We start from the raw sequence: 12,089 nt of genomic DNA, 5'->3' as shown, positions 1-12,089 counted from the left end.
CAAACAAAGGAAACATGCACCATGGCCTTTGCCACCCTCCTTAGCACACTGCCCCTCACTGAGCAGAGGCCTCACCAGTGACACTATCAGCTAGCCCACACCTCAGGGCCACGAGCTGTCTCCAAACACTGCCTCTGCACTGTGCCCTTGCTCCCATCCGTCCTGCCCCCGGCCAGGAAACCTGACCAGCTCTCTGTCACAACTAGTGTGTTACACCCAGGACCCATCTCACACTGCCGCTAAGCTACCAGCCGATGCAAACCTCCCTCGCTCTCTCCCATCTGTAGGACCTGTCCACGCAAAAGCCTCTATGCACGGAGGCAATTGGTGGCACACAGTAACCCTCTCCACTGCACAACTAGTTGCCACCCTGGGGTGGTGAATCTATGAAACTCTTTGCTCCAGAAGGCTGTTGGAGGTCAAATCACTGAGTGTCTTTAAGACAGAGATCGATAGATTCTTGATTAATAAGGGGATCAAGGGTTATGGGGAGAAGGCAGGAGAATGGGGATGAGAAAATATCTGCCATGATTGAATGGCGGAGCAGACTCGATGGGCCGAGTGGCCTAATTCTGCTCCTATGTCGTCTGATCTTATGGGAGGGATAATACATGGTCTGTCCAGTGAATAGACCCACAAGACCTCCTACTGTGGGAAACTGGACATGGGCCACAGAGCTTATCATTGCCACAGGTTGCAGCAGCCAACGGTACCACTGTTGACAGCAACAGTTGGCGAGGATAGAGGATCCCTATTGCACAGGCCAGGTGCCACTCACTGAAGGGGACATGGGTACAGTGCAGACGACAACCTGTCAAGGGGGCCGGGTGGGGATGGACATGTTGAGGGTGGCACTGCAATACAACTTAGGGTAATCATATAACCTGGTGCCTTTGGATGGTTAATTAAATACTCATCTTGCTAACATTTCTGACTCTTTCTCCTCCCCCATGCAGAGAATGAATTTTGGAGTGTAGCCAGCTATGCTTGCTAACAACCTGGCCTCTGCAGCCTTGGGGACACAGGGAGGCTGGAAGAACAGGGCCAGCTCTGGGACGATCCCTCGGCCATGAATGACCCTTTGTGAATGATGTGAAGATGCCGGCGTTGGACTGGGGTGAGCACAGTATGAAGTCTTACAACACCAGGTTAAAGTCCAACAGGTTAGTTTCGATATCACTAGCTTTCGGAGCGCTGCTCCTTCCTCAGGTGAATGAAGAGGTATGTTCCAGAAACATAGATATAGACAGATTTAAAGATGCCAGACAATGCTTGGAATACGAGCATTAGCAGGTGATTAAATCTTTACAGATCCAGAGATGGGGTAACCCCAGGTTAAAGAGGTGTGAATTGGGTCAAGCCAGGACAGTTGGTAGGATTTCGCAGGCCAGAGGTGGGGGATGAATGTAATGCGACATGAATCCCAGGTCCCGGTTGAGGCCGCACTCATGTGTGCGGAACTTGGCTATAAGTTTCTGCTCGGCGATTCTGCGTTGTCGCCTTTGTGAATGGGCCAAGCTCTGGAGCGCCGGAGCAATGTCTATGGGCCCTGGGACTTGTCTGCCTGTGACTGGACTCTCCTGTCCTGCGCCTCAGCCATCGACCATGCAGTGTGCCCCAAGCCTTGGACATCTTGACTCATGGCTCTGACTTATTGCCACAGGCTTCCACTACAGACGCCACCAGCTCAGTGTTGGCCTGGGTGCCACGCATTGTCGGCAACATCGTCTGCATCTGAAGGCGGTATGAATTCCTCCAGTGATGGTTCTCCTTGAATTCTATCTGGAGCACAGTTGAAACTGCCATTTATTGTATTTTAATAAATACTGAATAATCATTAAAAGACATGCACTTTTACCTTCTATCTTAATTCTCTAATTGCCATTTCATTTTTCTGAAGATTTTTTGTCACAACAGATAAAAGATTGGTGAATGAATTTACAGGGATTTAGTTCTCAACCAGAGTCCATTATTGCCTTGAAGCAGTCTTTACATTTCTACAGTCATAAATACGATAGGCAGCACAGAACAGACCTGTTTTTATATTTGCTTTCTTTAGCTCAGAAGAGGAAAAACATTTGTGTTAGTTGTTAAGCTATGACAGAAGTGTCGACATGTAAAAAGACAATACCAAAGAGGGTATATATTGTAACTGCTGTCGTATATCAGCACTCAAGTATGCATGGAAATTGTCAACCTGGTTCTAATCCAGTCGCAAGTTGCAATGCAGCTGCTAAATTTAACTGTGTGTAAAGAAAAGGAAATCCAATAGGGTCCTCACTACAACTATATCATCAAACCTTTTCATACAGAACTGATGCATCTGTCATATATATTAAACCCAAGGAGGCAATGGCTATCATAAGACAGTTGGCATTACTTTACTTGATTAAACAGAAAAGGAACGTCAAATGTCTGATAATAAACAAACATCTTATTTAATTAATCAATTTTAAAATTCGAAAAGCCCACATTTACTTAATTACATAAATGGGTGAACAATGCAGCTATCTGACAGCATCTCTAAATCCTTTCGTTATCCCAGGCAAGAGAAATTCTAAGCAACAATGAAAATATGGCTGGAATTTTCTGGGCGTTCACCCTGGCGAGATCTTACCGTCCCACAGGCACCCCTGCCGCAGATTTCACGGCAGTGAGGGTTGTACTCATCGGGAAACCCCGTTGACAACGGTGGAATCAAAAGATCCCACCGCCGCCACTGCCAAGCCGCTATGGAGGGGGAGGAAACTCCCACCCAAAGTCCCTCAATCAAACACAGCGCTCACTCAGGCAACACACATCTCTGCTGCTGTCAATAGCTGTTCTGAGAATAATGATATTGAAAGCATTTAACAATAGAAAACCAGCATCTCAATATAACGAGGCAGCAAATCATTTAAAAGCTGCCACAGAATATTATAATGAGAAATCCCGTACTCAATGCCCTAAATTATCGAACATATTAAATAGAGACTGGTAACATGATACATATTTGAATAGATTATTCTTCTGACAACGCTGCTTTTGAATACTTAAGACACCTCATTCCTGACCATTGAGAAAATACATAAAATAGTAAACGTAATGTAACACTTCGCACATCCTCTTCCTGCCCTTCATGTTCTTGTTACACTACATTTTAGAACATGCTATTTTCGTCAGGCTCCCTTTTATCACGATCATCACCACTCTCCATTTCATGTTCACTTTCAAGAACAAAGAACAAAGAAATGTACAGCACAGGAACAGGCCCTTCGGCCCTCCAAGCCCGTGCCGACCATGCTGCCCGACTAAACTACAATCTTCTACACTTCCTGGGTCCGTATCCCTCTATTCCCATCCTATTCATGTATTTGTCAAGATGCCCCTTAAATGTCACTATCGTCCCTGCTTCCACCACCTCCTCCGGTAGCGAGTTCCAGGCACCCACTACCCTCTGCGTAAAAAACTTGCCTCGTACATCTACTCTAAACCTTGCCCCTCTCACCTTAAACCTATGCCCCCTAGTAATTGACCCCTCTACCCTGGGGAAAAGCCTCTGACTATCCACTCTGTCTATGCCCCTCATAATTTTGTAGACCTTGATCAGGTCTCCCCTCAACCTCCTTCGTTCCAGTGAGAACAAACCGAGTTTATTCAACCGCTCCTCATAGCTAATGCCCTCCATACCAGGCAACATTCTGGTAAATCTCTTCTGCACCCTCTCTAAAGCCTCCACATCCTTCTGGTAGTGTGGCGACCAGAATTGAACACTATACTCCAAGTGTGGCCTAACTAAGGTTCTATACAGCTGCAACATGACTTGCCAATTCTTATACTCAATGCCCTGGCCAATGAAGGCAAGCATGCCGTATGCCTTCTTGACTACCTTCTCCACCTGTGTTGCCCCTTTCAATGACCTGTGGACCTGTACTCCTAGATCTCTTTGACCTTCAATACTCTTGAGGGTTCTACCATTCACTGTATATTCCCTACCTGCATTAGACCTTCCAAAATGCATTATCTCACATTTGTCCAGATTAAACTCCATCTGCCATCTCTCCGCCCAAGTCTCCAAACAATCTAAATCCTGCTGTATCCTCTGACAGTCCTCATCGCTATCCGCAATTCCACCAACCTTTGTGTCGTATGCAAACTTACTAATCAGACCAGTTACATTTTCCTCCAAATCATTTATATATACTACAAAGAGCAACGGTCCCAGCACTGATCCCTGTGGAACACCACTGGTCACAGCCCTCCAATTAGAAAAGCATCCTTCCATTGCTACTCTCTGCCTTCTATGACCTAGCCAGTTCTGTATCCACCTTGCCAGCTCACCCCTGATCCCGTGTGACTTCACCTTTTGTACTAGTCTACCATGAGGGACCTTGTCAAAGGCCTTACTGAAGTCCATATAGACAACATCTACTGCCCTACCTGCATCAATCATCTTAGTGACCTCCTCGAAAAACTCTATCAAGTTAGTGAGACACGACCTCCCCTTCACAAAACCATGCTGCCTCTCACTAATACGTCCATTTGCTTCCAAATGGGAGTAGATCCTGTCTCGAAGAATTCTCTCCAGTAATTTCCCTACCACTGAAGTGAGGCTCACCGGCCTGTAGTTCCCTGGATTATCCTTGCTACCCTTCTTAAACAGAGGAACAACATTGGCTATTCTCCAGTCCTCCGGGACATCCCCTGAAGACAGTGAGGATCCAAAGATTTCTGTCAAGGCCTCAGCAATTTCCTCTCCAGCCTCCTTCAGTATTCTGGGGTAGATCCCATCAGGCCCTGGGGACTTATCTACCTTAATATTTTTTAAGACACCCAACACCTCGTCTTTTTGGATCTCAATGTGACCCAGGCTATCTACACACCCTTCTCCAGACTCAACATCCACCAATTTCTTCTCTTTGGTGAATACTGATGTAAAGTATTCATTTAGTACCTCGCCCATTTCCTCTGGCTCCACACATAGATTCCCTTGCCTATCCTTCAGTGGGCCAACCCTTTCCCTGGCTACCCTCTTGCTTTTTATGTACGTGTAAAAAGCCTTGGGATTTTCCTTAACCCTATTTGCCAATGACTTTTCGTGACCCCTTCTAGCCCTCCTGACTCCTTGCTTAAGTTCCTTCCTACTTTCCTTATATTCCACGCAGGCTTCGTCTGTTCCCAGCCTTTTAGCCCTGACAAATGCCTCCTTTTTCTTTTTGACGAGGCCTACAATATCTCTCGTTATCCAAGGTTCCCGAAAATTGCCGTATTTATCCTTCTTCCTCACAGGAACATGCCGGTCCTGAATTCCTTTCAACTGATACTTGAAAGCCTCCCACATGTCAGATGTTGATTTGCCCTCAAACATCCGCTCCCAATCTCTGTTCTTCAGTTCCTGCCTAATATTGTTATAATTAGCCTTCCCCCAATTTAGCACATTCATCCTAGGACCACTCTTATCCTTGTCCACCAGTACTTTAAACCTTACTGAATTGTGGTCACTGTTACCGAAATGCTCCCCTACTGAAACATCTACCACCTGGCCGGGCTCATTCCCCAATACCAGGTCCAGTACCGCCCCTTCCCTAGTTGGACTGTCTACATATTGTTTTAAGAAGCCCTCCTGGATGCTCCTTACAAACTCCGCCCCGCCTAAGCCCCTGGCACTAAGTGAGTCCCAGTCAATATTGGGGAAGTTGAAGTCTCCCATCACCACAACCCTGTTGTTTTTACTCTTTTCCAAAATCTGTCTACCTATCTGCTCCTCTATCTCCCGCTGGCTGTTGGGAGGCCTGTAGTAAACCCCCAACATTGTGACTGCACCCTTCTTATTCCTGATCTCTACCCATATAGCCTCACTGCCCTCTGAGGTGTCCTCCCACAGTACAGCTGTGATATTCTCCCGAACCAGTAGCGCAACTCCGCCTCCCCTTTTACATCCCCCCCCCTATCCTGCCTGAAACATCTAAATCCTGGAACGTTTAGCTGCCAATCCTGCCCTTCCCTCAACCAGGTCTCTGTAATGGCAACAACATCATAGTTCCAAGTACTAATCCAAGCTCTAAGTTCATCTGCCTTACCCGTAATACTTCTTGCATTAAAACATATGCACTTCAGGCCACCAGACCCGCTGTGTTCAGCAACCTCTCCCTGTCTGCTCTGCCTCAGAGCCCCACTGTCCCTATTCCCTCGTTCTCCCTCAATGCTCTCACCTTCTGACCTATTGCTCCCGTGCCCACCCCCCTGCCATACTAGTTTAAACCCTCCCGTGTGACACTAGCAAACCTCGCGGCCAGGATATTTATGCGTCTCTGGTCTAGATGCAACCCGTCCTTCTTATATAGGTCACACCTGCCCCGGAAGAGCTCCCAGTGGTCCAGATAACGGAAACCCTCCCTCCTACACCAGCTGTTTAGCCACGTGTTTAGCTGCTCTATCTTCCTATTTCTAGCCTCACTGGCACGTGGCACAGGGAGTAATCCCGAGATTACAACCCTAGAGGTCCTGTCTTTTAACTTTCTGCCTAGCTCCCTGAACTCCTGCTGCAGGACCTCATGCCCCTTCCTGCCTATGTCGTTAGTACCAATATGTACAACGACCTCTGCCTGTTTGCCCTCCCCCTTCAGGATGCCCATTCGGAGACATCCTGGACCCTGGCACCAGGGAGGCAACATACCATCCTGGAGTCTCTTTCACATCCACAGAAGCGCCTATCTGTGCCCCTGACTATAGAGTCCCCTATTACTATTGCTCTTCTGCGCTTTGACCCTCCCTTCTGAACATCAGAGCCAGCCGTGGTGCCACTGCTCTGGCTGCTGCTGTTTTCCCCTGATAGGCTATCCCCCACCCCCCGACAGTATCCAAAGGGGTATACCTGTTCGAGAGGGGGACAACCACAGGGGATTCCTGCACTGACTGCCTGCCCTTTCTGGTGGTCACCCATTTCTCTGCCTGCACCTTGGGTGTGACCACATTTACATAACTGCGATCTATGACGCTTTCCGCCACCTGCATGCTCCTAAGTGCATCCAATTGCTGCTCCAACCGAACCATGCGGTCTGTGAGGAGCTCCAGTTGGGTGCACTTTCTGCAGATGAAGCCATCCGGGACGCTGGAAGCCTCCCGGACCTGCCACATCTCACAGTCAGAGCACTGCACCCCTCTAACTGACATTGCGTCAATTAATTAAAATTAAAAAAAAATGTTTTTTAAATATATTTTTTTAAAAATTTCAAAGTTACTGTTAACTATCTGTTTCCTAGCACTAGATTTCTAATAGAAATGCGAAAGCTAAATATAGTACTCTCCGATCTCTGGCTTAGATACCCCTCTAAATTATAATTAAGTAATTATGTTTAATTAGTTACCAATGCTTAATTTTTTTAATTTAGTGTAGATTCCCAACCAGCCACTCAGGCCACAGCTTTTCTGTGATGTCACTTCAGTTTCCCCCGACACACACAATTTGAAAAAGGTATAAAAGTAAAAATGAGTAAAAATCACTTACTTACCTTCTGAGTGTCTTAGATGTTCTCAGGTTCTCTCCCTGACAGAGACTGCTCCTCCACCTCCGAACCTTGACCTGCACAATGCTAATAATATAATATAATAATAATATAATATGGCACTTAACTCACACCAATGGGTCTGATTATTAGATTAGAGGAGGAGGGCGGGTGGGAGACACTACACGTGTAGTGTCTCGGGTTTCCTCTCCACCAGAATTTATTGGTTGGGGAGGGGGGGGGAGGGAGGGGAGGGGGGTGGGGTAAGTTACCCAGAAAGGATAGGTTTCAGTGGCGTTGAGTCCCTTTTTACCATAGTAACCATTGAATAGAAGACTATTCTTATATGATGAGATGAACTAGAGTGGGATGAGACTCCTGAGGGACAGAAACAGCAATAAAGAGCAGTTGGGCTGAATGGCCTGTTTCTCAGCTGGAAATTCTACTCCGAGAAGTCCGCGGGTCGAAAAAAATAAAACAGAAAAGTGTTTTTTTTAAAGGATAAACTTACCTCCCAGAAATCACTTGCGCACCGCTCCCGCTAAAATGGACTGGCCTGTTCCTGTGAAGGTAAGTGTTTTTAAAGGATAAACGTACCTCCCAGAAATCACTTGCGCACCGCTCCCGCTGAAATCGACTGGCCTGTTCCTGTGAAGGTAAGTGTTTTTAAAGGATAAACTTACCTCCCAGAAATCACTTGCGCACCGCTCCCGCTGAAATCGACTGGCCTGTTCCTGTGAAGGTAAGTGTTTTTAAAGGATAAACTTACCTCCCAGAAATCACTTGCACACCGCTCCCGCTGAAATCGACTGGCCTGTTCCTGTGAAGGTAAGTGTTTTTAAAGGATAAGTTACCCAGAAAGGATAAGTTTCAGTGGCGTTGAGTCCCTTTTTACCATAGTAACCATTGAATAGAAGACTATTCTGATATGATGAGATGAACTAGAGTGGGATGAGACTCCTGAGGGACAGAAACAGCAATAAAGAGCAGTTGGGCTGTCTGGCCTGTTTCTCAGCTGGAAATTCTGCATAATTCTGTTCTCCTCCAGCCCCACAAGTCTCTGAAAATTCTGAATTCAGCTTACTGTGACGTCTTGTGCATCCTGTGGTAGTCACCACGAACTGTATTAGATGTATATTAGATGCAGTACGGTAAGGTTCCTGTACTAGAGGTACATGGGTAAATCCCTGCCTGCTGGCTCCGCCCAGTGGGCGGCGTATAAATGTGTGTGCTCGCCAGAGCTGCTCCCATTCTGGTAGCAGCTACAGGAGGCCACACATCTTTGCTCAATAAAGCCTCGATTATTCACTACTCTCGTTTTTGTAGTAATTGATAGTGCATCAATTTATTGAGCAAAGATTTTAAAACGATGGAATTTCGCAACAAGCCTGATCGCCTACAGCTGAGCCCTCAAGCAGCCAACGCTATGTCTGCTTTCGACCACTGGCTAGTCTGCTTCGAAAGCTACCTCCGAACATCCGCTGAAGAACCCTCGGACGCACAGAAGCTCCAGGTCCTTTATTCACGGATGAGCCCTGACATTTTTCCTCTCATCCGGGATGCGCCCACTTACGCTGAAGCAATGGAGCTCCTGAAAGGAAATTACGTTCAGCCGGTCAACAAACTATACGCCAGGCACCTCCTGTCCACGAGACAGCAACACCCCGGTGAGTCCCGAGACGATTTCTGGCGTGCCTTGCACATCCTGGCGAGGAACTGTGACTGCCAGGCAGTTTCGGCAGTCGAGCATACAGAACTTTTAATCAGAGACGCTTTTGTTATGGGCATGGGGTCGGTGTACATCCGCCAGCGCCTATTGGAGGGGGGTATGCTTGATCTTGCGGGAACCAGGCAGCTCGCGAACGCGTTAACAGTGGTCTCCCGTAACGTCCAGTCGTATGCCCCCGACCGCACGGCACCCTCATGGGAATCGTGGGCCCCAGTAGCTACCGACCCCAGCCCACTGCAAGGCTGTGCCGTGCGGCAGCCAGCCAACCCCAGGGGGCCCAAATGCTACTTCTGCAGGCAGAACAAACACCCCCAGCAGCACTCCCCGGTGCAGAGCGCAACCTGCCACGGCTGCGGAAAGAAGGGACAATTTGCTGCTGTGTGCCAGGCCTGGTCGGTCACCGCTGTTTCTAGGCCCAGCGTTCCTGACACCCCCCCACGTGCGGCCTGTGGGCGCCGCCATCTTCTTCTCCGCAAGCCACGTGTGGCCCGTGGGCACCGCCATCTTCTTCTCCGCAGGCCACGTGCGGCTTGTGGGCGCCGCCATCTTTAATGCCGCCCGCCATGTGCACCCCGAGGGCGCCACCATCTTCGGCGCCATTTTGGACGGCGCCTCAGGACCCCTGCTCGTCGGGAAGCTCGTCTGGCCACTCATCGCCTGCCACCACCGCTGACCAGCCCGGGGGCGCCCAGTATCAGCCGCAGCTCGCCTCGATCACCCTCGAGCAGTCCCGGCCCCACAACCCCGCAACCGCAATGACAGTGGTGAAAATCGATGGGCACAAGACTTCCTGCCTTTTTGACTCCGGGAGCACGGAAAGCTTCATCCACCCCACTACGGTAAGGCGCTGCTCCTTCGCGGTACACCCTGTTACCCAGAAAATCTCCCTGGCCTCCGGATCCCATTCCATGGAAATCCGGGGGTACGTCCTCCCCAACCTCTGCGCTGCCCTGTTACTCGGTCTGGACTTCCAATGCCACCTCCAAAGCTTAACTTTAAAATTCGGTGGACCCCTACCCCCCCTCACCATATGCGGCCTCCTTGTTTGTAAACCTCACCCCGGATTGCAAACCCGTTGTCGTCGCCACCAGGAGCAGACGGTACAGTGCCCAGGACAGGACCTTCATCAGTTCGGAGGTCCAGCGGCTTCTGCGGGAAGACATCATTGAGGCAAGCACCAGCCCCTGGAGAGCCCAAGTGGTAGTAGTAAAGACTGGGGAGAAACACAGGATGGTCATTGACGACAGTCAGACCATCAATCGGTACACGCAGCTCGATGCGTACCCCCTCCCACGCATATCTAATATGGTCAATCAGATTGCACAGTACCGGGTCTTTTCCACAGTGGATCTGAAGTCCGGCTACCACCACCTCCCCATCCGCAACGAGGACCGCCAATACACTGTGTTCGAAGCAGATGGCCGCCTCTATCACTTCATTCGGGTTCCCTTCAGCGTCACGAACGGGGACTCGGTCTTCCAATGTGAGATGGACCGAATGGTTGACCGGTATGGACTGCGGGCCACCTTCCCTTACATAGACAACGTCACCATCTGCGGCCACGATCAGCAGGACCACGACGCTAACCTTCAAAAATTTCTCCACACCACCAAACTCCTTAATCTCACGTACAATAAGGAGAAGTGCGTGTTCCGCAGCAACCGCTTCGCCATCCTTGGCTATGTTGTGGAAAATGAAGTTCTAGGGCCCGACCCCAACCGCATGCGCCCCCTCATGGAACTCCCCCTCCCCCACGGCCAAAACGATGCCTGGGGTTCTTCTCCTATTATGCCCAGTGGGTCCCTAACTATGTGGACAAGGCCCGCCCACTCATTCAGTCCACAGTTTTTCCCCTGACGGCTGAGGCCCGCCAGGCCTTTAACCGCATCAAGGCAGACATCGCCAAGGCCACGATGCATGCGGTCGACAAGTCCCTCCCTTTTCAGGTCGAGAGCGATGCATCGGACGTAGCTCTGGCCGCCACCCTCAACCAGGCAGGCAGACCCGTGACATTCTTTTCCCGCACCCTCCATGCCTCCGAAATTCGGCACTCCTGTCGAAAAGGAGGCCCAAGCCATTGTGGAAGCTGTTCAATAATACAGTGGGGCAAGATCAAAAACGGTAAGATCTTGAGGTGGATTATCGAGCTCTCCACCTATAATTACGAGATTTTGTATCGCCCCGGGAAGTTCAACGAGCCCCCCGATGCCCTATCACGAGGTACATGTGCCAGCGCACAAGTGGACCGACTCCGGGCTCTACACAGTGGTCTCTGTCACCCGGTTCTTCCACTTCACTAAGGCCCGCAACCTGCCTTACTCCATTGAGGTCAGGACTGTCACCAGAGACTGCCAGGTCTGCGCGGAGTGTAAACCGCACTTCTACCGGCCAGATCGAGTGCACCTGATGACGGCCTCCCACCCCTTTGAGCGCCTCAGCATGGACTTCAAATGGCCCCTCCCCTCCACCGACCGAAACACGTACTTCCTGAACGTGGTCAACGAGTACTCCCGGTTTCCCTTCGCCATCCCATGCCCCGATATGACTTTTGCCACGGTCATAAAGCACTCCACAGCATCTTCGCCCTGTTCGGTTTCCCCGCTTACGTCCACAGCGACCGGGGATCCTCCTTTATGAGTGATGAGCTGCGTCAGTTCCTGCTCAGCAAGGGCATTGCCTTGAGTAGGACGACCAGCTACAACCCCTGGGGAAACGGGCAGGTGGAGAGGGAGAACGGGACGGTCTGGAAGGCGTCCTGCTGGCCCGACGGTCTAAGAATCTCCCGGTCTCCCCCTGGCAGGATGTCCTCCCCGACGCGCTCCACTCCATCCGATCGCTCCTCTGCACTGCAACTAACGAAATCCCCCATGAACATC

At 49.8% G+C, this 12,089-nt stretch overlaps 1 protein-coding gene across 6 annotated transcripts in view; it reads right to left on the bottom strand.

Moving 5' to 3' along the window:
* Window positions 1-12,089, bottom strand: part of pcdh17 (protocadherin 17) — a 202,537-nt gene that overhangs the window by 127,453 nt on the left and 62,995 nt on the right. Inside the window, exon 4 of one of the 6 annotated variants that reach the window (XM_072476315.1) lies at window positions 7,491-7,571. The exons of the other annotated variants lie outside the window; for them this stretch is intronic. Coding sequence (XP_072332416.1) covers window positions 7,513-7,571 — 59 coding nt within the window. The 3' untranslated portion in view covers window positions 7,491-7,512. Of the gene's footprint in view, window positions 1-7,490; window positions 7,572-12,089 lie in introns of those variants that run through there. 6 annotated transcript variants of the gene reach the window in all.

This window comes from Scyliorhinus torazame, chromosome 15, assembly GCF_047496885.1.
Source record: "Scyliorhinus torazame isolate Kashiwa2021f chromosome 15, sScyTor2.1, whole genome shotgun sequence".
NCBI lineage: Eukaryota > Metazoa > Chordata > Chondrichthyes > Carcharhiniformes > Scyliorhinidae > Scyliorhinus > Scyliorhinus torazame.
The sequence above is the reverse complement of the archived record's forward strand: the minus strand, read 5'-3'. Positions and strand labels throughout refer to the sequence as shown.